This window comes from Hordeum vulgare, chromosome 2H, assembly GCF_904849725.1.
Source record: "Hordeum vulgare subsp. vulgare chromosome 2H, MorexV3_pseudomolecules_assembly, whole genome shotgun sequence".
In the NCBI taxonomy this organism is placed as follows: Eukaryota; Viridiplantae; Streptophyta; class Magnoliopsida; order Poales; family Poaceae; genus Hordeum; species Hordeum vulgare.
Genome location: NC_058519.1, coordinates 590,729,327 through 590,754,772, shown reverse-complemented (window position 1 = coordinate 590,754,772; position 25,446 = coordinate 590,729,327). Strand labels below are relative to the sequence as shown.

Sequence of the window (25,446 nt, the reverse complement as noted above, 5' to 3'; positions counted from 1 at the left end):
AAAAAAATACAATTTCATCCTACTATCCAAATCCATCCAAATCCATCCCTCGGTTGAACGTGGCTAGGCTCCCGTGTTCAAGAAACCGGTCCCAGAATCAAGGCCAGGCTACGGAGCCCGAAGTGCCGTAGACAAAACCGGCAGCCCGCGCAGAAGATCGAGCTGATTGGCCAGAGCACGTGACAGGCCGACGACAGCGACGCGTCCTGATGCATGGCAACACTCTTACACCCCCATGGCGACATCCCAGCTCCGCCGTCTCTTTCAACCCTCTTTGCTCCCACCGCAACACCCCTTTGGTGTTCCTTTTTCCCGGCCGGGAATATCAAAAGTTTTATTTATGTATTTATTTATGTAAACACCAAGGGCCAATGCTATGGAGCACGAATACAACTGGTGGCTGCCGAACAACTTTTTTTTTTTTTTTGGTATGGAGCACGAATAATGCTCGCCACGTTATCATCACATCCTGCACACACACACACGCACGCACACGCTTCTATTTATACCGACCGCTGCGTATCGTGGTGTGTTGTCATCGCGCGACTTCTTTGTGCTTCCGCTCGCCAGGGAGAGGGAGGCGCCATCCATCCATTCACGGCTTCATTCAACACACACCACCAACTACACCCACACCGGCGGGCGGGCTTGATTTGCATTGCTTCACCACCTAATCGTCGGCCATGGGCTCCCTCGCCGCCGCCGACGAGCCGCTGCCTCCCCTCCGCTACCCTCCGGCCCGCCGCGACGGCGGCATTGTCGACGACTACCATGGCGTTCTTGTGCCGGACCCCTACAGATGGTGAGTGATCTGAATCTGCTCGTGATAGGATTCACCCGGCCCGTTTCCGGGGTCTGGTTCTTGTTGCTTCTCTTCGAACTAGAGAGCGTTTCTTCGGCCTGCGCGTCTATCAACTTTAACCAGCTTGATGTACATGCCTACCCGAAAGAAGCTGGAGTGCTTGTTCACGTTTTCCATCCGGCCATGGGAGTCCGATTTATTTTTTCGAAAGCCATGGAGTTCAATCCTTGACTCATCCTTTTTTTTTTGCGGATTGATCATCGATTCATACGCATGCTATGTTGCTATAGCCCGTGGTTGCTATATACTACTCCATTGGTTCCTAAATATTTGTTTTTCAAAAACTTCAACTACGGATTATATACGAAATAAAATAAATGAATTTGTATTTTAAATTATGTTTATATCCATCTATATATAGTCCGTAGTAAAATATTTAGAAAAACAAATACTTTAGAAACGGAGGGTGTAGTTGGACACCGCAGTAATAATAACACAACACTTGCTGCTAAATTAGTAGTGATTCACCACCCCAGAGGAGGATTCACTGCTCCATTCATTTCACAGCGGCTGCACCCAGAAGGCCAGAACACAGCTCGGGGCAAGCTGTGCCGTATCTGAACGCCACCCACATGCTCCCCTCTGAACCCTCTGCAGAAGCACACAGAAGCTCGCGCTTTTTTACAGTTTTACTGTAGTACACGAAAGGCAAACCAACACGTGGTATCCCTAACCCACAAGGATTCAAATGCTGATGTTTGTATTATTGGAGACGTTTTCGTCGATGACAAGACGCCTACAATAACTTCGTAAATCTTAAGTTGATATGTCGGCTTAGTCTATCGAAGATGTTCATAGGGATAGGATGTGTTGTATGCGTTCATAAGGGTGAATGTATGCGCGTGTATATGAGCGCTTGCGTCTATATACTATGTTAAAAAAACTGTAGTACACGGACGAACCTCTCTGCCTGTGGTGCTGGCTGCCACGTTTGTTGTTTGGTGCCGTGGGTAACGTGCGTGCATCACATCAGGATGGAGGAGCTGGAGTCGGAGGAGGTGAAGGAGTTCGTGGGCGCGCAGGCGGGCGTGGCCGACGCCGTGCTGGCCACCTGCGACCACCGCGGCCGGCTGCGCGGGCAGCTCACGGCGCTGCTCGACCACCCGCGCTACCGCGCCCCCTTCAAGCGCGCCGGCGCCTACTTCTACTTCCACAACCCCGGCCTCCTCCCCCACGCCGCCCTCTACGTCCAGGTGCAGATCAAACCCGGTGTGCACTATCTTTTTCTTCAGAGGGCAACGGCAACTGTACCGATCGTCTCCGAACTAATCGTTTGTTGTGCATGCAGCACGGGCTGGGCGGCGAGCCGAGCGTGCTGCTGGACCCGAGCGAGCTCAGCGACGACGCCACGGTGTCGCTGTCCATGATCGGCGTCAGCGACGACGGCGAGCACCTGGCCTACGGCACCAGCGCCAGCGGCAGCGACTGGGTCACCATCAGGGCCATGCGCGTCCGCGACAGGCGCCGCCTCCCCGACACCCTGTCCTGGGTCAAGTTCTCGCGCATCGCCTGGACGCGCGACGGCAAGGGCTTCTTCTACTCGCGCTTCCCGGCTCCAAAGTAAGTGACACTGCAGCAAAATGGCACCACTGCTCTGTGCTCTCTGCTTGCTTGCTTGATGAAAATCCATGGGAGTGGGATCATCTTGTCTCATGCCTTGCTCTGGTTTCCGGCGAGCAGGGACGACGGAGGCGCGCCCGAGTCCGGGATCAGGACCGACGTTAACCTCAACCACGAGGTCTACTACCATTTCCTCGGAACGGACCAGTCCGACGACGTCATGTGCTGGAGAGACCCCGAGCACCCCAAGTACATATACGCCCCTGAGGTTACAGAGGACGGCAAGGTATACATTAGCCACCCAACATACCACCATGCTCTTCACCCATCTTGTTGACACTTCGGTAACTGATGCTACATTCTACAACTACTTTTGTTGCAGTACGTGCTTCTGTCAGTTTCAGAGAGTTCGGAGCCGGTCAACAAGTTGTACTACTGCGACCTCTCAGCTCTTTCAGCCATGAAGGGAACCCACGAAATGCTTCCCTTTGTGAAGCTTGTGGATGAGTTCGAGGCGTTCTACGGAGTCGTCGCCAACGATGACACTCATTTCACCATTCTCACAAACAAAGATGCTCCGAGGTACAAACTGTCGCGGGTCGACGTCGATGATCCGGAGTCGTGGACCGATGTTCTACCTCAAGACGACAAGGCTGTCCTGGAGTCGGCTTGTGCTGTCCACGGGGACAAGCTTCTGGTGAACTACCTGTCAGATGTCAAGTACGTGCTGCAGATGAGGAGCCTGGTCACCGGAGAGCTGCTCCACGACATACCCATCGACATAGGCAGCGTCAACGGGATTACCGGTAGGCGTGCCGACTCCGAGGTGTTCATCGAGTTCTCGAGCTTCCTCACTCCCGGGATCGTCTACAGGTGTGATCTGAGCTCCGGGACCCCTGAGATGAACATATACAGAGAGATTACAGTCCCTGGATTTGATCGCACGGATTTCGAAGCAAAGCAGGTACATTCGCTTATTATCTAAAGAAGAAAATTGTCTTGAACCATGTGTGGTGTATTTGCAGTTCAGTTGATCTTGCTTGATTGGTTTCTTTTGCAGGTGTTTTACCAGAGCAAGGATGGGACCAAGATCCCGATGTTCGTCGTGTCGAGGAAGAGCATCGTCCTCGACGGGTCACACCCGGCCCTGCTCTTCGGCTACGGCGGATTCGGCATGAGCATGACGCCGCAGTTCAGCGCGGCCCGCGTCGTCCTCATGAGGAACCTGGGGTTCGTGACGTGCATCGCCAACATCCGGGGCGGCGGCGAGTACGGGGAGGGCTGGCACAAGGCCGGCTCGCTCGCGAACAAGCAGAACTGCTTCGACGACTTCATCGCCGCCGGCGAGTTCCTCGTCTCCGCCGGGTACACGAGCCCGAGCCGGCTGTGCATCGAAGGCGGGAGCAACGGCGGCCTCCTGGTCGCCGCCTGCATCAACCAGGTAAAGCCAGCTAGTCTTCATGGTTTTGTTCCAGGTTGTTGCAGCTCATTTAATTTGTTCCAAAAGTGAGCCGAGATTGTTGCGCTGTTTGTGAGTGCAGCGGCCTGGTCTCTTCGGCTGTGCTCTGGCTCACGTGGGTGTCATGGACATGCTCCGGTTCCACAAGTTCACCATAGGTTTTGCCTGTCGCCTCACCCCTGAAAATCGCATCCTGTCCGTGTCCAAGTGGCCGTCTTGATCTTGTGAAATGTCCGTCGTCCAGGTCGTGCATGGACTTGCGACTTCGGCTGCTCGGAGAAGGAGGAGGAGTTTCACTGGCTTATCAAGTACTCCCCTCTGCACAACGTGAGGCGGCCGTGGGAGAAGCGCGCAGCCGGCGACCACCAGCGCCTCCGCCGGCAGTACCCTCCCACCATGTTGCTGACGGCGGACCACGACGACCGCGTCGTGCCGTCCCACACCCTCAAGTTCCTCGCGGTACGCGCGTGCACTTAATTCGTCTGAAAATCGATCGTCGGATCAGGATCGAACTGACGGCCTGTTGGTTCTTGTCCATGCGTGTTCATCAGACGATGCAGCACGTCCTGTGCACGAGCGTGGAGCAGAGCCCGCAGACCAACCCCATCGTCGCCCGGATCGACCGCAAGAGCGGCCACGGCTGCGGCCGGTCCACGCAGAAGATCGTACGGACGATATCCTTCTCTCTTTTCTCTCCCACATGAATACATATTCTCCCGCCATGGTATTATCTGAGTGACTGAACTGCTTGCTGCCTGCTGCACAATGGATTGGCAGATCGACGAGGCGGCGGATCGTTACGCGTTCGCGGCGAAGATGATGGGGGTCTCTTGGATCGGTTGAGTTCCATCTCCGGATCTCCTTGTGGTGCGGCTGTTGTGCACACCTACGGATAGCGACGCAAAGCTTTCGGGTGATCGCCATGCATGGAAGTAACCGTGTTACTAACCGGCATCTGACGGGATGACCATATATAATGGTACTTGTGACTCAACAAAAAAAAAGGAAGGAAAACATGTCAGTAACTTGCTTTGAAAATCGTTGTCCCGGCTCTTTCCTAGAGTAGCTTTATCTGTGAGTCACGATATGCTCGATGGATGAGAATGAGCCAATCACACCGTGCTACAACTTGACATAAAAAGTCAGTTTACAGCTAAAAAAAATGCTTTGGCGTGTATATACGGTATAAATCATGTTTCTATACAAACAAGATGTTGATTAGACCTGACAACGTGGCATGGAGCCTACTGTCAACGAACGGATGACAAAGAGGTGTGTTCTATGAAAGAAGCATAGTTTTCAAACCCAAATCACTCTAAATGTCTCCATAACAACCCCCCCCCCCCCCAAAAAAACATAATTCTGGTATGATTTCAACCCTAAAAATGTCAAAACCATTTTAATCAAACCTGAGCAGGTTAGTGTCACATAAAAAACGATTTGGCTCGGTTATTTGCTTTTTTTTAAAAAAGAGCAAAGCCTCTGGCCTCTGCATTAGAATGATGCGTGCAGCCATAATATTGAATAAAGCGCGGTAACAAAGTCTGAGGTTCAAAAGATAACATGTGCTACTATCATCCAACGGTTGCATCCAATGACCAAAAGCTTCATGAAATTTGCATGTCTAAGTAACAACCATGTACGGATCCAAGCAATGGATCTGAAGATACCGTGCAAAAAATTGGTAAAGTTTTTCCCATTAAATATCAAATCATTTCTAGTGTTTCATATAGCCCAAAATAGTGCATATATCCCTATCTGAATATGTTTTGCTATATTTGCATCTACTCCATTGAGCCACGTCTCAAATAACGTGGTGTCAGGGTGATTCGATGATCTATGGGACTGGCAAGGTCCTTTTGCTACGGTTCTCCGGGGATTACGGGAGCACAAAGAGCATCACCGACAGTTGCGTGCACAGGGGTTTAGACAGGTTCGGGCCGCTCGGGAGCATAAAACCCTGTGTTTTGGTGGATTATGTGGATGATCACAGCACAGACGTACTCGCCCTGCAAGGATGCTTGAGTGCAGCAGTTACGCGTGTGGAATGAATAGAGTGTCAACCTTTCTAAAGGTAGCCATGGACCTCCTTTTATAGTCCAAGGGGTTACCACAGTGGCTAAATTAGTCTTTTCATGGGAGAATAGTCCACAAGCTAACTGTCAATACTAAGTAAACCACATCTACACATATGCAAACTAAGAAGTTAATTTAAGCTCAAATTGCATATAAATCAAATAAACTCCCACATAGTTACTCCCAAACTAAAACCCACGAATCACTATACTTATAGAGCATGAAACGAGCTAAACTAGCAATGAGAGATGAAAGGATGAAGTTGCTAACCTTTTAGAACCCTTGGATAGATGGGGTGCCGCCAATCTTGACAAGTCTTGGCAAAGATGGAGGATGATGAACTCGAGCTTGGGGAAGGGAACAGAGAGGAGAGAAAGCTTGGACTCGGCCTGGACGAAGCAGCTTTACCGGGACTAGATGTCTCATTTGAACCAAGACTAATCCTGACCGTGCCCCCCGTCCGCTCCTAGCCATTGGAACCGGGACTAATGCTCACATTACTCCCGGGTCCAAACTCGGTTGAGACTAGTGTCAGCGTCAAAATAGGCAGATCTCGGGTAGGGAGTCCCAAACTGTAGACCTTGGATCGATGGGTTGGAGGAGAGAGGGAGAGACAATGTTTACCCAGGTCCGGGCCCTCTTGAGGAGGTAACACCCTACGTCATGCTTGATTATATTGACGTGGATGATAATTAAAGAGTATACCTCGGGATCGTATATACTAAACCCTAGGTGGAACTGTCCCTCCCATGGACGAGGACCCTCAGTTTATATAGTTACCGGGAGGGCCTAAGGTTAGATAAAACTGACCTAATCTACCTTTACTTGGTTGCCATGCCAGTCTTCGGGGTTCTCCTCCGTGAACACGAGACAATCGCACAGCCCGACCCATCATAGAGTCAACCCATCAGGCCGACCTCTTCGTGGTAAGCTGATTCCCTGAGGACCCCTTGATTCCGGACTCCCTTAGTAGCCCCCGAACTAGCCTTCAACGCCGATATGTAGGTGTCTCCGGATGATTACGCCCAAAGTGTTCGGCTTGCAAGGTGAGTTCCTTTGTCTCTTCCGAACAAGAATTGATGGTCTTGGTCTTCGACGGGCTCACAATTACCGAAGCATTGCGGGGCCCATGGCTTTTAACCCTGCACAAAGATTAACAATATTTCTCGATTCTCGTGTGATTTTTGTGGAAGAGAACACCCTTAGCAAGTTTTTATGGAACCACTTCTTTATAGCAAGAGGGGGTAGCTCCCCTTATAAACAGATCAAAATCAGCCTCAAGGCTCCATTGCATCTCAGCCTCACCAAGAAACCCTATAGCTCTCCAACACTCGTGGAATCATGGCTAGTTCTTCTTCACACCCCCTCGGTCCCCTTCCAGGGGACTGGGCCAGTTGTTCTGTCTCCCATCTCCGCGTGCGCGAGCTTGAAACTGAAGGATATCTCCCTCCATCAGATTTCGCCCCCACCCGCGCTAGTTTGACCTTCATTCATGGGAAGGCCTATGCGGAGAGCTTCCCTTCCCCCACATGAGGGAGAGCGGCTTTGCCTCGTTCCTTTCCTGCTGCGTGGGGTGGGATTCCCTATTCATCCCTTCTTAAGTGGCTTACTCGAATTCTACGGGCTGCGGTTTCACAACCTTACCCCTGGTTCCATCTTTCATATCTCAGGCTTCGTAGCCCTATGCAAGATGTTTTTGGGTTGCGAACCCCACTTCGATATCTGGAGGAGATATTTTTGCATCGTCCCTCGAACCAGAGTAAAAGCAATCCAGAACCATTATGAAATATAGTTTCGTATTATATATGTTTGATATTGAAGGTGTTGGTATTTTTCACTGTAAAATTTGATCAAACTTTATAAAGCTTGAGTTGACGGTGATCTTGTATGCATAGTAGTAACAGTACATCTAGAAGGCTCTGGAACGCAAAAGAACCAGATATTGTAAGCAACACGCGTAGACGACACGCCATTCCTTCGCGCATAGAGGACCCCAAGCCCTAGACAGCCAGCCTGAAATCCCAAATCCAGACCCCGGCTTCCCCCAGATTCTTCGACCGCAAATCTCGAGATGCCGAAGAAGATGGGCGTCAACTCCAAGGCGGAGGCCGCCCGCGAGCGCCGCTCCGCCGAGGAGTCGGACCGCCGCCAGCGCGCCGAGCGCGCCAAGGAGGAGGAGTACTGGCGCGAGGCCGAGGGCTCCAAGTCCCGCGCCGCGCGCCGCCGCGAGGAGGACGCCGAGAAGCGCGCCGAGGCCGCCGCCCGCAAGGCCGAGAACCGCCGCCTCGCCGAGGCCGAGGCCGCCGCCGTCGCCTCTGCCGTCTCCAAGACGGACGCCCGCAAGGCCAGCCGCGTCGGCGCCCCGGCCCCCAAGGTCACCGAGGCCGAGCTCGTGCGCCGCCGCGAGGAGGAGCGCCTCCGCCTCGAGCGCGAGGCCGAGGCCGCCAAGAAGCGCGCCGCGCGCACCGCCGAGGAGGAGGAGTACGAGCGCGTCGTCCTCGTCGCCAACACCAACAGGGACGACTCCGTCATCGAGGCCTCGGGCGTCGACGAGGCCATCGTGCGCTTGTCGCTCGTTGACTCGGAGGCGGCCTTGCCCGCTGACAGGCATCCTGAGCGTCGCCTCAAGGCATCATTCAAGGTATACATTTTTAGTACGTATTTGGCAAAAGTTCAGATTTGCTTACTGAACTGCTGCGCAAGTTAGGAAAATTTGATGATGATTACATTATGATCACACACGCACACACAACAACTGTGTTAAGGAGTGTAAGGTCAACCAAACCGCGGTATGATTTTATTGCTCCATGCGCATTAGGTCTGCTGACAGTGATATTATAGTTTGGATGTGAATTGTGAGAATGCCCAATAGAGACTTCTTCTGGTACTAATTGTGCACATGAGCCCTATGCTACTCGTTTGCAATTGTTGGATGTTCCGTGAACACCATTAGAGACATGAGCAACCATATTTGTATAATATTCACGAGTGGATGAAATGAGTTGATATCTGCTATCCTAGAGCTAATTGCTCCCTGAACACAATCAGTGGAGTATCTTGTGTGGTAGTTATTGGTTTATTACCTTTATAATAAAAATCCGTAAGCTGAGGACCATAAGGGGAAATTAATCCACATGGACGATTAGCTAGTTGGGTGCAACATCTTACCATTTCCACTGCCAGTCTCACAGGCATTATTGATGTACTAATGCATTAGTCTTATGATTTTGCGATTACCTTAGTTCAAAGTTCATACACAAACTTCTGATTGGTAGATGAGTTTTAATCATGTCACTTACAAGAGTGTTCTGCATTATGTGCCATGTTGCTTTGCAAATCCTACATTGGATGTGATTTATTGTAACACGTAATGATTCTTTTAGTTTCATGTCATATACTATGGTTGGAATTTTTATGGTCATTAGACACCTGTTGCTTAAGTACATTTTGAATTATCTTTATGGCAGGCATTTGAAGAGGCAGAGCTCCCTAGGCTGAAGGAAGAAAAGCCAGGCCTAACACTGAAACAGTACAAAGACATGATATGGAAGCTATGGAAGAAATCCCCAGACAACCCTCTGAACAAGGTTTGTTCATATATTTATATATGCTACTGTTTTTTTAATACATTTCTTCTCTGTGCGCCATATTTTGTTGGTTCATTGTGTCTGTTGCCTTTAGCATTATAACATGTTATTTTGAAATTATGTTGCACAAATGTAGTCTGCAAAGAACTGATGGTGATCTATTGATCACCGGCATAAAGAACAGAAAAGAGAATGGGGGCAAACCTTGGCAATCGGCAATTGCGTCACTTTTATTTATAATATCCTTAATGAAAATAGTTTCCACTAGTACAGTTAATCTCAACGTGATAATTCTGGATTTTCCCTGTAATTTAACTTGGAAAGCAGAAGTGGCTCTATACTCTAGGGGTTTGTTGTCTAGCCTGAGTTCTGACTGATTATCATGTGCAGGCAACTGAGTGAGGATGCACTCGCAGTTCCGAATGGTAGGATTCTAAGGTGAGTTTTCGTGTCTAATATAAAATAGGAGCATGTTACCCCGGTTCCTTGTTTGTGGAACAATAACGAGCCTTAACACGCAGGGATCCAACGGAACAGGACTGTAGCTGCCTCTGTATCTTTGACCGTGGAGTGAAATTATGTGCGGGCAGAGCTTGAACCAAATACTCGAGCTTCTCGGCAAATAATCAACAAACCGATGCAGTGTATATTCTGAGAGTTGCTTTTGATTAGAAATTTTGTCCAAGTTCCTGTTGTACTTAGTTATGTTTGGGGCATGTTGGTACTTGAGTTTTGAACAGTTGGCAAATTTGAACTATGGCTACTATAGGTTATGCCATTTTCTCTGTCCATGTCTTTGTAATCCTTGTGAGCCTTCCATCTGGTCATTGCGATCGTGGATAGTAATGCTGATGAAAAACATTGACAACGCAGCTTTCGCCTGGAACCATTTTTTTTTCTAGAAAGGCATTGGGAATTAAAGCTTTTACAATTTTAATGTGGCTAAGAAGACTCGTTGTCGCATCTCGCTTGGGTGGTGTTTGTTCGACAATGAAAAACTTGAATCAAACTTGGTCTGGGGATAATGAGAGATGGTTTCTCCTATCTAAAGCAAGATCATCTTGATGCCGGGCTTTTCTCTGATCCAGTGAGTGAAATTCAAGCCTATTCAAAGTCCTGGCTTTTCTCTGATCCAGTGAGTGAAATTCAAGCCTATTCAAAGTCCTGGCTTTTCTCTGATCCAGTGAGTGAAATTCAAGCCTATTCAAAGTCCTATCCGGACAAAAGGGATTTGGAAAGTGGGCTTGTTCACTCTATCCGGACAGTGCTGTTGGTTGTTGCCTGGAGGGTTTGTTAGACCTTAGATAGGCAGTTCAACCTTAGCCTCTTCACCTTGGGTGACTCGAGGCGACGATGATTTTTTGTTGGGGGTGATTGAGGCGGAGATCTCTCTGGCGGTTGATCTTGTGAGGCGAGTGTCCACCTTCACAATGAACCAAAAATATGACAAAATTCTGTTGATCTTGTGAGGCGAGTGTCCACCTTCACAATGAACCAAAAATATGGCAAAATTCTGGGTGACATTGCATATTTGCAAATGTACCTTCAAAATGTGTTTGATCGGTTAATCTTTTGATTTATAATTACCTCCTTTTAGGATTTGATTATATGTAATTCTTTTTTGGCTGTTTTCTTCAGCAATACCTAGAACTGTAAATATTCTTACTGGCCAGCAGAGTTTCCCCTTTTCCATGTATAGAAATGCTTTAGAAGCAATTATTTTCACATTTTGTAAGTTGGCGTGCTTACCATTGGAGCAGATAACATTGTACTACAAGACAATTTGATTGAGATCTCATGTAAGTTTGTTAAAAAATATGAAACTTGTGTTCTCCAATCGTCGTATATTATCAGTTGTTGCCATGGGCACTTTTGATCTTTGTTACATGTTTCCAAACAACAACCGACACAACAAAGATCCACACACGTATACAAATCCCACACCAATCACTTCACACACTATGCCATCAATAGAATGAATTGAGCTGCGAACATCTTGCCCCAGAGCACAATCAAAGTTCATCTGTAGCCGTTCTGTTCGTAGGTTGGCGGCTTCGGCCCGAGCAGGCTGGTCATCATCCTGAGCACATAAACAAAGGCAACATTCAAAGATCAGCATCTAATATACTCTAGCCCTCATCACTGTATTGTTCTGCAGATAATTTCATCCATTGCTGGAAGGAAGAAGTTGACAGTACTAACCTTTGGACTCGACCCTGCGGCTTTCTGCAGCAGCAGCAGCACCCAATTCCCAAACAACAAACGCACTGGTCAGTCAGTTGCTTCCCGGGTCTTTCCTCAGTAAATTTCGTAAGAGTGCGCACACTTGCCTTTCTCTCGGCCTCGCGACGATCTGGTTACGCTCCGCCACCGCGCCCGTCGAGGCCGCGGGTCTTGGAGGCTGCTCCCCTACTCTGGGGACGGTCTTCACCTGAAAGAGAACACGACATGATCATCGATCGTCAGGCCTCCTCTTGCTATCATCTTGTTTGCATTGTGCATCGGCCACAGACATGGTAGATCATAGACTCACCAGATTCCTGTACTGAAGGTTGTAGAACATCTGCATGTAGCGTTGTTTCGCCACCCTCTCTTCCTTGTTCAGAGTCCTCCAGAAGCCATACATTGATCCCATGTTGAGCACTTTAGTTGCGTAAATCTTCCATGTGTAGCTGCCATCATGCACAGCACATGGTTAGATTTTCTTACCAGGTGATAGGAAAACCATTTCATGAGGTGGGAGTAGGAGAGAGTGGGTGCCTAGTACCATTCATAGATGCGCTGAAGTCCGGCAGTCGACATCTTGTTCCAGTAGCTTGGGTCTTCCTTGCACTTCTGGAAGAAGTCTGCAATCTTGGTGCCTGCCTCCCTGCCGTTCATTGGGTTTATGTGGAAACCTGAGACCCCATCGACGATGATCTCTGCCGGCCCTCCTTGGTTCGTTGCGAATGTTGGCAGCCCGCAGTTCATCGCCTCGATGACTGTTAGCCCAAATGCTTCATAGAGAGCAGGCTGAAACCAGAGATATGCATTGTGAGGCTACAGTTGAGGTTTTATCTTTTATGCACTGGTTGGTTACCCCAAAGCATGCACTTCAGATGGAGGCATGTATTGATCATGATCGAGCAATTAGTTTTGTAGGTTATTGTATATACCTGAACAAATGCACCCTTTGAATCTGCGATGTAACGGTACAGCTCGCCATTGCGGACACGGTCGGTCTGAGCCTTGATCCAGCGGATCTGCCCTTTCAGTTGGTACTTGTCAATCAAATTGTGCATCTTGTTGATCTCGTCTATCTCTTCTCGGTCCTTGGACTGCGCAGCATTCAGGAGGCCTGCAACGACGACGAGGTTCACAAGGTCCCTGACCTTCTTGTTCTGCCCATACCACTCCACTAGTCCAGTGATGTTCTTCACCTTGTCCAGCCTCGCCATCGAGAAGATGATTGGCTTACTTCTATCTGCCAGATACCCTCTGATTTGGCAGCATCACAGCAGTTAGCGACTTCATCTGATCGAATGAAAGTATGTGTATTTGTAAGGGGCTTACATGTGTTCATCTGTGTCCTCCTTGCTGTACAGTAACTCCTCAATCTGTGGGTGTAAATTCGTCAGCCGCTTCTGCTTCTGTGTGAAGGGGAAGTAGACGGACTGATCGGCGCCAGGTGCAGCAATGTTGAACTTCGGGTCAAAGACATTGATGCCCGTGGCGAAGCGACAGAGCCCGGGCATTGTGAATGCATAGTGATGCTCATATTGGCCAGGCTTCTCTTTGCTGCATCACATTTTCATGTTAGAATGTTCAAGGAGTAAGTACAAACATTTTTTTTTGTTAGTGCACTGAAGTTGCAGTAATGATTCAGTATACAGACCTTCCAGCAATTTCTTGGTATGTGCTAGTGATGATAAAGTCAGTAGTGTTCATGGCAAACATATCAGCAGTGAATTGACACGAGAAGTGGTACTTCTGGTCCAGCTCTCTCCACTTGACATCTGAGTCCTCATACTTCGTCTTCTCGAGAGCATGCGCAATTGTTCCCTGTTAGGAAAATCATTTAAGGATGTCATTGCCAATTGTGATTGGTAGCAAAATAAAATCATGAGGAATCCTATCTGATTAAACATTTTCTCACCTGTGTGACTCCTAGTTTGCTTGACATGAGGGACGCCACCAAATTGCCATCAGTGTAGTTGCCAATGATCAAGTCCGGTTTGCCTTCCAGCATGTCAAGAATTTTAGTAGAGGCATCCTGAAATTATGTAGGGATGAAATTTTACTCAAGATCTATAACACAAGAGTGCTGACAATTAATAATTCGTAGCTGGCAAACCTGAGCATATCTCTCTAGGTAAGGGTAAATGTCGAACCGGGAAACCCACTGGCGCAAATCCTTCCCATCTTCAGTCTTGAACGGCACGCGTAGTATGTGCGAATATTTTGTATTTTCAACCGGTTCGAGTTCCACATTACACTTTGTGCCTTTGGAATCTGGTATCAGTCTTGTTAGCTGCGGCACAACAATACCCATCAGTTTATCAGTTTTACAAACGGCAGATATAGCAGGAATGGCTAGGATCGCGGCGTAAATTATCTTTACCACAAGAATCTTTGGTGTTATATGCAAACCCTGCAGCTTGATTCTTTGCAGCAGCTCCTCTTCCATGGACCTGACTTGATCCAGGATGTAGACAACCTGTCACAGAGAAACCATGCCTTCAGAGTATGATATAATCTGAGATCAGAGTACCATTTCCTACTATTTGATGATATTGATACCTGGCCGCCGGTGTCTGGCAAGCCTAGAACCTTCTCTTGCCCAAAGTAGCCATGGATAGAGAAGACAACAATGTTAAATATGGATGGAACCCTGCTGAAGAACTTCTCCATGTTGATAGGATCCGGTGCCTGGAGCACTTCAGATAGGAAATTCAGCGTCTCCTTGCACCTTTCGGCGTTCTCACCCCATCCTTTCTCCAATCCCCACTCCTGAAACCTGCAAGGCCGTTGTAGAAAAAAAGACAACATTAGTCGCGGTTACACATTTTTGGCACCAGGAACTTTGTAGCTGCTTAATTTGGCAGCATGTTACCTTTGTTCAAACTTCAAGTATGGTGTGAATTTGGGCAGCCCGCTAACAAAAACTTCTGCAAGGAGCAGCGCCGTCTGAAGCTTGTTGACCGTGTCGATTGTGTCGTTAACCATCAGCTTCTGCATGTTTGTGAGGATATATATATATATATAAGTCCAACCAGCCTGTTAAATTTGGATAGTTTCTGTGGTTTGAACGGCTGATGTCCTTACCTCTCCGCGGTAATTCAGAGCGAGTAAATAGTCGAGCAACGGCTTCATGCTCTCAGGCTTGCCATTCAGCTTCGAAGACATGAACTTGGAGACGAACTGCATCCCGTTCCCTATGGAGGAGGGGAGCGTGAGGCGAGGCGTTGAGAGGTCAAGAGCGCCGAAATCAACCTCCAGCGAGTTGTCGTCCTTGGCCCTGAGATACACACGAGCAGACATTTTGTTTTTTCAGTTTTAACGCTTGTGTTGTCATGGTCTCATGTGGAGCTTGTATCATATAGCATCAGCAAATGTTATCACCATTTCTCGTCGTATAACGTGTCTTTGAACTTGAGGTACTCGGAGGGCGTGATCCCTTCGACCGACAGGTCGTCGGCGTGAACCTTGACGTACTCCCAGATGCCGGGGTTCATCCTGACGGCGAACGCGACGAACGGCGGCAGCACCACCGCTTCCTGCCAGCACAATGCAACAAAGGACACAAGTTTTTTGATACCGAAGCTGCAGAAATGGAACGTGTTAGGTAATTCTGAAGCTCAAATAGACCTGGGTGGAGCAGATGATGTAGCCGAGGAAGCCCTCGACGAGCTTCTCCTTCTCGAGCTCGTCGTCGAGCGACCGGTCGAGCTCCTCCATGAGCTGCTGGTTCTTGAGGAGCCTCCGGCCCCGGGACACGTAGCGCTGGAAGCACCTTTTCATCTGGTAGCGGCTCTGGCGCAGCGCGTCGGGCATGCTCTCGGCGACGCTGTCCATCCTCTTGAAGCTGAGCTTGGCGGAGGCCATGGCCAGGGAGGGAAATGAAACCAAGGAGGAACGTCGTGGTTGGGCTGTGGTGATTTGTCTGGGTGTTGATGGGCAACGATTTATAGGAAGAGGGCGTGAAACAAAACCTGCGTCGAGGACGGGAGGAGAAGGCACGCACATCGCCGGGGACAAGTTATTCCAAGGAAGCGCACACGCGAGGGAGGGGCAGGGAAGAAACGCATAGCGGCATAGGATGTCTTGCACATTTCCGTTTCTGGTTAATCTCTGGCTTTTTATTTAGGACAGAAAGCAAAGTTCCTTCCGTGTGTTGCCACGGCATGGAGATGCATGCAGAGCAGATGTGGCAGGATGGCCAAGTATTTGTCGACGGCCCTACAGGCTACAGCCGGCCAGGCTAGCACTAGATGCTCGAAAAAACATGTCAGACCTAATAAGAAAGAAGAAGAGAGAAACCCAACTAGTAGAAGCAGTGGAAGACCCAAGTAAACCAGAAACTGAGTGCCAGCCTCACCCCGGTAAATTCTCCAAATCAACTTTTTTTCTCTTTGTTCTATCATCCGCGTGATGCTGCTCAATGAATGTTGTTTAGCAGCACAACAACACAAAGCGACACAACAGATGGTTCAATTTCTCAACTTTTCTCTAAATTGTTGCTCTGGGAGAAGGGAAAACATTGGACCCGAAATGGGGCCCAAATTCACCCCAGTTTCTCGAAATTGCTGCTGGCTGCCCCTGGCTGGTGTACATTCTCAAATTGACATCAAGTTACGCGCTCGATTGAAAAGGAAATCGATTCGTCCTTCTTAGCACACTTGCCATCGGCATACGTCTTCTGCAGGAACCTTGGCTTATCAGCACGCCTCCTCTACCAATAATACTTGCCCGGAACGGTATCACGTGGCAGCAGCATATTATTGCAGCAAGTCCATCTTTACGTCGGTGACATCGAGCTGCAATATCTCGGCTCTGCAACGTAGCATGGAACCGATACTGCAAGAGCAAGAGCGCAAGCGTGCGCAGAGAAGCTCATCAGAAACCGATAAAATTGTACTCCAGGGATGTAAATTCACTTCTTATTTATCAACAGAAGATGGTGAATGGGGCTTGAGAGGAGACGTTCACGGTAGAACATGCATTACATTGTTTCTTTAAGCACAATAGGGTTGCCAGACATGCCTGATAAATGGCAAGGAACCTAAATGTAGATAACAAGGATGGATACCTTGGATTTGTGCGTCCAAGATCACCATGCACAAACTCCTTAATGTATGTTCCTGCCTGTAAACACATCACAGTTGATCAAACAGGAAATATAAAACTATTCTATGCTTCTAAATAACGATATTACACAAGCATCCGGCAAATGCTGCATTTTCCCAGAAGTTAGGACAAATCGGAATGGGTTTAGACAGATAAAGATAACCAACACATATATGGAGACAAATAACCTACTAATATTGGCAAGATGGTACCTGAGTGCATAGATGCAGCAAGTAATAGTTTGAGCTGCCTTCAACTTTCTCAATCTCCATCCTGATTGACAGATGAATTGCTATTTTTCAGACGAATGAAATGCAAAATGGATTTTCAAAAGAATGAAAAATAGAACAATGAAACAGATTACATAAAGCTCGAATCAGTCTTAACCCTCACCAATGTATAATCCGTTTCCGCTCCAACGGGCTTCTTCGATGAAGAACCCTTACTGGGGTATTCTGCACAATTTCCTACAAGGGAGGCAAAAAAGAGATGCCGTTATGCGTACTTCATAGGGAGTGTTGGCTTACTACCCGGGTAGCAAGATATCAACACAAAATAGTTGAATAAACTCGGATGAAGTCCCAGTCAATTCATCACATATATACTCATGACAAAAAAACTGCCTTAATAAATGCATGGATACGCTAGCAAAGAATATCGATCCCGGCACAGAAAACGAAAGCAAATCTTGGCAAAGTTCATCTCATATCTCAACAGGCTTATACCCCGCTACCTGCTGCAGTACTACTTGCTTAGGTAAAAATAACCCAAAGTCTTACTGCGACACATGGTCACATGCAAAACCCCAACTTATCCAATAAGATAACAAGAGAACAGAATCAAACTTGCTCGATTGGTTTACTAGTAAGCAAATATACTGTACCATATCCTTAACAACAGAAATTTTCTGCAGGTCATCATCCGTCAGAGGATTAGAAGTCCATATGAGGGCAGCATACTGCTTCTGCACACATGAAGTAAAGAGTAAACCTTGATAATTAGGTAAGAATTGTGTTTTTTTGCAAGACAAAGCTATGTATAAGGTAATGTGATGCGACAGCAAAATGTAAAAGATAGGAACAACTGACACTATCATTTCAGGTAAATGATACTGTCACCAATTGAATAGAGCACCTGCTTCTCCGATTCTCCTTCACGCATCATGGCCCATATTTCATTGTCTACCAACTTGAGATTTCTAACTCTGACCTAGAAAATTCGAGTCATAAGCATGTCATATGCAATCTGTGTGCAACTATGACCTGCAAATTCAATTCAGCATCAATTTGATTCCTTACATATTTCTTTTCGGAGCTATTGATCTTGTCAGAGATTTGTTGAATTTCAATCGCAGTCGGAATTGATCGCACATTCAAGACTTCAATTAGAAATGGACGACCAGATCCAAGCATCCGTACCTGTGTATGTAAGACATTCAGCATACCATGTACCAACAGATACAGTTCCAAACTACAACATACATCGATATCTTCTCTTCCAGCAGCATGGAACTTGTAGCCATCGCCTCTGGAGATGGCACAGACATTCTCTTTAATTATTTCCTACAAAAGAAGTACAGTGATGTTCAGCTTTGTTGGGTGAGACTTGACTCTGATGCAGCGTGTTTTACCTCAACTGATGCTTCCCCCATTCTTTCATCATCAATTATCCAACATGACTGACTGACATTTCTGGAAAGCTGGCAATGGGAATCAGTAACACGAGGGGTTCATAATCTTGTTTGAATATCAACATGTTTAACTGAAGAGCAAACACACATGTAGTTTGTTTATGTATATTGAGCATAGGGAAACAAATATCAAGGCAAATACAAATGATATTATGGCGCAAAAGTACAGTATAGCCTCTTTAAGAGAAAACTATTTGATTCTGACACGACATTTTGTAATATTCATAACTAAGAGTTGAATCTTTTCAATCACCTTTAATGAGGTTGGAAAGTGAGTTTACAGAACAATGTAATTCTTGATGGAGTAACTCTTCAAGAAGCAGTGATTATCGATCAAGAAGGCATTTCATAAGTTTGTTACCATTGAACTAGTCCTTACTGACAGCAAAAGGTGGTGTTCCACTATAATTGACAGTCTGGTAATGAATGAACCACACTGGATAAAACCAAGGATTACTTGAACATACCTTCAAGTATCTTCCACCAATATATATGGGTGACCTTAGGAAGGATATCACAAGTTGGCAAGGTTTTAACACCTGAAGGGGGAATCAAGTAAGTTGACCTAAAAAGTCAGTATAATATAAGGCCAATTTCTGGGGGTGAAGCAGTACTGTAATAGTACAGTGGGCACCTTTTCAGGAGGCAGCTTAAATAAAGTACAGAATTCTTGATCTTGAATACCCTCGAGACTCTTGTGGATGAATGTATCTGTTTCAGTTAATATCTGTTTATCATCATACGTTGAGTTCCTTCTAGTATCATTTCCTTCTCTTGACTCTGTTACAACATCAGACAAATCATCATATGAATGAAAAATCTGATAAATCTAGAAGGATGATCAAATTACCTTGTTAGTAAATGACCACAAAGGACTTACCTGCTTTCCTTTTGCGATTACTGTCATTTGGCAATAAACTTTTGAGCTTCAGTGAAGCATCATCATGGGTATATGTTAAGCGAATTCGAAATGAATTGTTACTATGCTTAACACCCTGTATGTATTTATTTAGTTAAGCAATTGTTGGTTGTACAACACTCCAAGACAAAAGACAATCAAAGAAGATCCTACCAGTTGTTTCTCGAGCGATGGTACTATCAATAGTCTCAGAGCCTCCTTCACTGACATGGTTTGTTGAGTAAATATTTCGTCCTTGAACCAATTTTCACTGCCATATTTTCCTTTCATATATAACCTATTAGGAGGGAAAAGGAAAACGCATTATGAGAACAATAGTTTACAATCATCACATATATTATAAAAACATTACACAAAAAAAAACATGCACATTTGAGAGCAGGTAAGACATGATCTTAATTGTAATTATCCAGTATCCAACAAAACTAAATTTAGCTTACTGTTGTGGACTGTTTGCTAGTTGAACAGGGTTGGAGGTTATTTTAACATTGGTTGTGTCAAATACCACCATCTATACAATTGAGAGGACAACCTTCCAGCTTATTGATATGGTTAATATAGATTATATAATGCCATCTCCTTGAATTACCACTGTCACATATATGAATTGAAGGTGCTACAGAAAAACTGAAGCAGGGTTTCTCAAGTAGAGATGGTTACCTGATGGCACGTTCATTCGCTGCTACAACTGCAGGCACTGAAATTTCTGTAGAGAACTCACCGATTTGATAACCCTCTCTTTGTATTGCTTGAGACACCATTGAAGTAATTATGTCAATACGAGAAATGGCTTCAAACGGTGCTACACCCTCATCCTGATGGCAGGTGGGTAGCAATATTCCAAAGCAAATAGAGCAGCATGCTTCATCCATTGACAAACATGAGCAAGACCCGTCTTTTGCGGAATCATCATGCTCTTCAAGAAACGAATGCAAGACGGACACCGTAAGAGACGCACATGAGCAGGCATGGCTAAAGGCTCCAAACATGCGAAAGATGCATCGCACACAAACCTGCAACATGACAGTAATGTTGATGATTTTTCTCCAGTTGTGAATTATGTATTAACAGGCAGATCAGCAGAACAATGCAACGGGACGAGAGCCAATGGTCAGAAAAAGCTCCATGTCCTGTCAACATCGCACACATGCCTACATACACAATAAAGAACAACTATTTCTCTATGTTTCCCTTTATCTTAAACACAGTCAGAGTTCTCTATATTCCTCCTTACTTCTAGTTCTATAAAGAATTAACACAGATCGAATCAAGGGGGGTGACACAATTTTCGGAATCTCATCTATCTTAGCGAAGCTTCTTAAACAATCAACCTGCTTCCTGGCAAATGCTCATCGGATCTATAAAACTGCACATCGGTGCATTAAAACGGATAGTGGGGGAGATAAACGAAGTACTGCACATTGAATATGAGACTAGTGAGGATTCAGCAGCAAAGTTTGCAAAGCAAGGAAGTAATGCATCTACCAACGAAAACTGCCGGGCCGTCAGGAACGACTGAATTTGGGGTTTCTTCTACTTTGCTTCAAGTAGGTAAGTTCATCGCAGAGAAAAAAAAAGTGACTGAGCTGTTCTCGGAAGGGGAAATTACAGTCCAGTTGCTCCTTAGGAACAACATCAATCTATAAAACTGTCGAGATTTCTTCCTTCTAGCTCAAAAGGCTGCCGTAATTTTTTGGGAGGGGGGGAGATAAAGATGGGAAGATGGGTGAGGAGCCGAACCCCGACGGAGAGGAGGTGGTGGACGGCGTGGAGCGGCGGGAAGGATGCCGCCGCGGCCCGCTCGAGGATGCTCCTGGCCTCCGCGTCCGACTCCGCCGCCGCGTCTGCGGCCGTCATGGTGGTCGCTGCGGCTCGTTAAACCCTAGCTAATCCCCCTGGTTCAGAGGACTGGGACTGGGAGCGCTAGAACTGACGAGCGAGCCCGACTATGCTGAACCGAACCTGTTGCAGGCGGTGTACACACCGGTTTTCTACTCGTTGATCACGTCAACTCCAGCGGGCGACCCATCCGGACGTCCGTTTTGTCCGGATTCTGTCCGTTTGGAACGAACAATAGGGTCATCTCCGGACCATTTCTACGACACGGTGGTCGTGCGTCCAATGCGCGGGCGCATCCTGTCCACCTTATTTTGAAACACAAATATTCGAATAGCCACGACCCATAGTTCATGCAAAGCGGTCCTAGATCACGCCGGCAACACAGCCATCCTACACGTCTTCGTCGGCAACACAGTCAGCGGCCGTCAACACAGCCGGCCTCCAAAAAAGAATAGGGTTTTCGCCAACAAAACAGCCGGGATGCTTTTTTTGCATCTCGACAGACGGGCGGCCGCCGCTGCAGGACCCCGGCGTGATGTTGAGGTCGATGACGGCCGAGGGGCGCGGCGTGGACGGCGCGATCACGCTGACTTTCGGCGCCCCCAACAAACGGGTTTGGGCTTGGCACCTTGGCGGAGGGAAACCGGGCGACAATGGTGTGGTCGACGACGTCGGGGAGGGGCACTACGGAGGCCGGACGACCGACGAGCATGTGCTCGCCGGCCCGACGGGCGCAGCCGCGAAGCTCGTCGGACGGCACAACCCAATCATGAGGAGCGTGTGCGCTTTGTTGACGATGTCCTCCTTCTCTTGAGCATTGGCCTTCTGTCGCGCGGCCTCCAACGCAGCAAGCTCCATGGCGTACGCGGCCGCGGCGTCCTTCGTCTTCGCCTCCGCCCGTCGGTTCCGCCTCTTGGACGATTTCGCGTCCAGCTTTGTGATCTCCTCCCGCGTGAGTTTCGACCGCGGCTTCTTCGTACCCTGGGGCGCCTTCTTCTTCTTCGCCTTGGTGGCCGGGACGACGACCGGGTTGCCGAAATTGGCGAGGGATCGTCCATGGCGGGAGGGTGGCGGGCGGAGGGGAGGGCGGGGGCATGGGAGGGTTTGGGGGGATGAAATGGAATGGGGCATAGGGGTGGGAAGGTCGTGCTACTTTGTGCCACCGACGGGCGTCCGCTGCTGGAGCGGTACTACCGCACGACAGTTCACCAACCACGTTGGTAAGAAAATACTACCGTGCCTACTACTGCTGAGGCAAAGGGATGCGCAAAAATTCCAACGGAGCGGTAGTAAAAAAACTACTACCGCTCACAGAGCGGTAGTAAAAAACTACTACCGCCCTGAGGGCGGTACTACCGTTGTGCCAGCGGTATCCTTTTGCACATACATGGATAACATGGTTGGAGCTCCATTGAAGCAAGGGAAAGGTGGTGCAAATAGGAATGTGTACGTGTTGATTTCACCCAAACCTTTTCGAAACGGACCTCCTCTTAATAGTACGGCTTTCCTACGACTCAAATTCACCAAAGAGAAACGTAGAAAGCAACCGTCTTTGAGAGACTTCGAGGGGCATCGAATCGTCTTGTACCTAGACATGAATTATCTGAAATGCTCAATGCACATGATTAGTCCACACAGGCATTGTCATCAATCACCGAAACAACTTAGGGAGAAATATGCCCTAACAATGGGCTTTACCTCCATTGGAGGGCCTCGGACCTAGGTAGATCTTCGTCATGTGTCTCGCGCCTTCACTCGTTCCTAGACGCCGCCGGCGCCCATCGGCCCCAAACGACGATCTAAGCCACCCCGTGGCATCTGCTGTGAAAATACCATGACAGACTGTGTGGACGAAAATTGGTTCACCCACACGGCGTAGCTGGCAACCGCGCGTTGTTGGTCGTGTGGGCGAACTCTTTAAGAGCATCTCCGGCCGTTCGCCCCCCGGGGGGCGTGAAATAGCACCGCCTGAGGTGTGCTGGCGGAAAAATCGGCGTGGGGGGCTTGAATTCCCAACCACCCCCAAGGTCGCCCCCAACAGCTGATTTCGGCCCATTTTTGGGCGCAAATTGGCTCACTTTCGGTGCAAATTAGCCCACTTTTGGCCCATATTCGGTATGCTTCGGCACAAAATGAACAGATCCTTTATTTTTTGTGACATGGTTCATCATAGAAATCAATACAAATCAAAAATAGTTCAACAAATCAATACAAATAAAAATAGTTCAACAAATAAAACTCATAATTCATCACACATCGAGCTAAGCGTTGCCCTTGAGCATCCATAGGTGCTCCACCAAATCGTCTTGCAGTTGTTGATGCACCTGTGGGTCTCGTATCTTCTAACTCATGTTGAGGAAGGCAGTCCAGGTTGTCGATGGCTGGTGATTGATACGTCTCAAACGTATCTATAATTTTTGATGGTTTCATACTGTTATCTTGTCAACTTTGGATGTTTTATATACCTTTTATATCTTTTTTGGGACTAACTTATTAATTCTGTGTCAAGTGTCAGTTCCTGTTTTTTCTGTGTTTTTGACTCTTTTCAGACCTGATTTTGGAACGGAGTCCAAACGGAATAAAATCCCTGAAATGAATTTTTCCAGAACAGAAAAAGATCGGGGACTTGAGGGCCAAGGCAGGAGGCCCACAGGGGGCCCACAAGCCCTGTAGTCGCGACCAGGGGGGCTCACGGCTACCAAGCTTGTGGGCCCCCTAGAGCTCCCCTGCCCTAGCTCTTTGGCCTATTTATTCCCTAAAATCCCAGAAAAAATAAGGGTGTCCACGAAACCACTTTTCCACCGCCGCAAGCTTCCGTTTCCGCGAGATCTCATCTGGAGACCCTTCCCGGTGCCCTACCGGAGGGGACTTTGGAGCTGGAGGGCTTCTACATCAACATCATTGACTCTCCAATGACTCGTGAGTAGTCTACTTCAGACCTACGGGTCCGTAGTTAGTAGCTAGATGGCTTCTTCTCTCTCTTGGATCTTCAATACAAAGTTATCCATGATCTTTATGGAGATCTATCCGATGTAATCCTCTTTGGCGGTGTGTTTGTCGAGATCCGGTGAATTGTGGATTTGTGATCAGATTATCTATGAATTATATTCGAGTCTTTGCTGATTTCTTATATGCATGATGTGATATCCTTGTAAGTCTCTCCGAGTCTTGGGTTTTGTTTGGCCAACTAGATCTATGATTCTTGCAATGGGAGAAGTGCTTGGTTTTGGGTTCATACCGTGCGGTGACCTTTCCCAGTGACAGAAGGGGCAGCAAGGCACGCATCATGTTGTTGCCATCAAGGGTAACAAGATGGGCTTTCGTCATAGATTTAAGATTGTCCATCTACATCATGTCATCTTACTTAAGGCGTTACTCTGTTCTTATGAACTCAATACAGTAGATGCATGCTGGATAGCGGTCGACGTGTGGAGTAATAGTAGTAGATGCAGAAAGTATCGGTCTACTTGTTTTGGACGTGATGCCTATATGTATGATCATTGCCATAGATTAGGTCATGACTTTGTGCGGTTCTATCAATTGCTCGACAGTAATTCGTTCACCCTCCGTCTACTTGCTTTCATGAGAGAAGCCACTAGTGAACACTACGTCCCCCGGGTCTATTCACAACTATCATCTCCGCTGTTACTTTTACTTTGCTTTGTTTACTTTTTGCTTTCAGTTCTCACTTTGCAAACAATCTATAAGGGATTGACAACCCCTTCATAGCGTTGGGTGCAAGCTCTTTGTGTTTGTGCAGGTACTTGTGACTTGACGCGATCCTCCTACTGGATTGATACCTTGGTTCTCAAACTGAGGGAAATACTTACCGCCGCTGTGCTACATCACCCTTTCCTCTTAAAGGGAACACCAACGCAAGGCTCCAAGGCTGCGGGGGAATCCTTTGCATATTTGCCAAGGAAATCCCTATAGGTGTAGCCAGCAGCAGAAGGATTTCTGGCGTCGTTGTCGGGGAGAGATCAAGTCAAGATCTATCCAAGTAAGTGTCACAAACTCATCTCTTGCATTTACCTTTTTGCCAGTTGCCTCTCGTTTTCCTCTCCCCCACTTCACATTTGTCGTTCTCATTTTCCTTTCTCCTTTGCCGTTTTCATTTGCCTTTTGCCG

The 25,446-nt window shown here is 47.5% G+C and overlaps 4 protein-coding genes across 5 annotated transcripts; 2 read left to right on the top strand and 2 right to left on the bottom strand.

The window, feature by feature from the left end:
- Positions 1–537: 537 nt before the first annotated feature.
- Positions 538–4,919, top strand: LOC123427516 (prolyl endopeptidase-like). The gene is made up of 10 exons (XM_045111586.1): positions 538–802; positions 1,836–2,055; positions 2,151–2,422; positions 2,543–2,708; positions 2,805–3,386; positions 3,483–3,863; positions 3,964–4,039; positions 4,126–4,340; positions 4,433–4,546; positions 4,659–4,919. The coding sequence occupies exons 1-10, from the start codon at positions 684–686 to the stop codon at positions 4,722–4,724; spliced, it is 2,211 nt and encodes a 736-aa protein (XP_044967521.1). The 5' UTR covers positions 538–683; the 3' UTR covers positions 4,725–4,919.
- A 3,000-nt stretch (positions 4,920–7,919) lies between these two features.
- LOC123427515 (coiled-coil domain-containing protein 124) lies at positions 7,920–10,329 on the top strand. Its single transcript, XM_045111584.1, has 4 exons — positions 7,920–8,598; positions 9,425–9,544; positions 9,935–9,982; positions 10,066–10,329. Exons 1-3 carry the CDS (start codon positions 8,029–8,031, stop codon positions 9,944–9,946), a joined length of 702 nt encoding a protein of 233 aa, XP_044967519.1. The 5' UTR covers positions 7,920–8,028; the 3' UTR covers positions 9,947–9,982; positions 10,066–10,329.
- A 1,044-nt stretch (positions 10,330–11,373) lies between these two features.
- Positions 11,374–15,698, bottom strand: LOC123427512 (sucrose synthase 7-like). Its single transcript, XM_045111581.1, has 16 exons — positions 15,392–15,698; positions 15,146–15,300; positions 14,849–15,041; positions 14,637–14,755; positions 14,324–14,540; positions 14,145–14,240; positions 13,878–14,054; positions 13,680–13,796; positions 13,419–13,585; positions 13,097–13,321; positions 12,700–13,021; positions 12,312–12,556; positions 12,078–12,216; positions 11,875–11,975; positions 11,747–11,770; positions 11,374–11,624 (listed from the first exon to the last, which is right to left on the bottom strand). Exons 1-16 carry the CDS (start codon positions 15,626–15,628, stop codon positions 11,564–11,566), a joined length of 2,595 nt encoding a protein of 864 aa, XP_044967516.1. The 5' UTR covers positions 15,629–15,698; the 3' UTR covers positions 11,374–11,563.
- A 432-nt stretch (positions 15,699–16,130) lies between these two features.
- On the bottom strand, positions 16,131–21,421 carry LOC123427514 (tRNA pseudouridine synthase Pus10). 2 transcript variants are annotated; one of them, XM_045111582.1, is made up of 15 exons: positions 21,220–21,412; positions 20,140–20,492; positions 19,633–19,756; positions 19,441–19,555; positions 19,195–19,340; positions 19,028–19,099; positions 18,501–18,569; positions 18,352–18,432; positions 18,169–18,288; positions 18,005–18,079; positions 17,754–17,834; positions 17,264–17,337; positions 17,083–17,143; positions 16,833–16,888; positions 16,131–16,600 (listed from the first exon to the last, which is right to left on the bottom strand). In XM_045111582.1, exons 1-15 carry the CDS (start codon positions 21,334–21,336, stop codon positions 16,522–16,524), a joined length of 1,623 nt encoding a protein of 540 aa, XP_044967517.1. In that variant the 5' UTR covers positions 21,337–21,412; the 3' UTR covers positions 16,131–16,521. The 2 variants fall into 2 exon arrangements, with proteins under 2 accessions (XP_044967517.1, XP_044967518.1); XM_045111583.1 differs by lacking the exons at positions 16,131–16,600; positions 16,833–16,888; positions 17,083–17,143; positions 17,264–17,337 and having other exon boundaries at positions 17,750–17,834; positions 17,959–18,079; positions 21,220–21,421.
- Between the last annotated feature and the right edge of the window lie 4,025 nt (positions 21,422–25,446).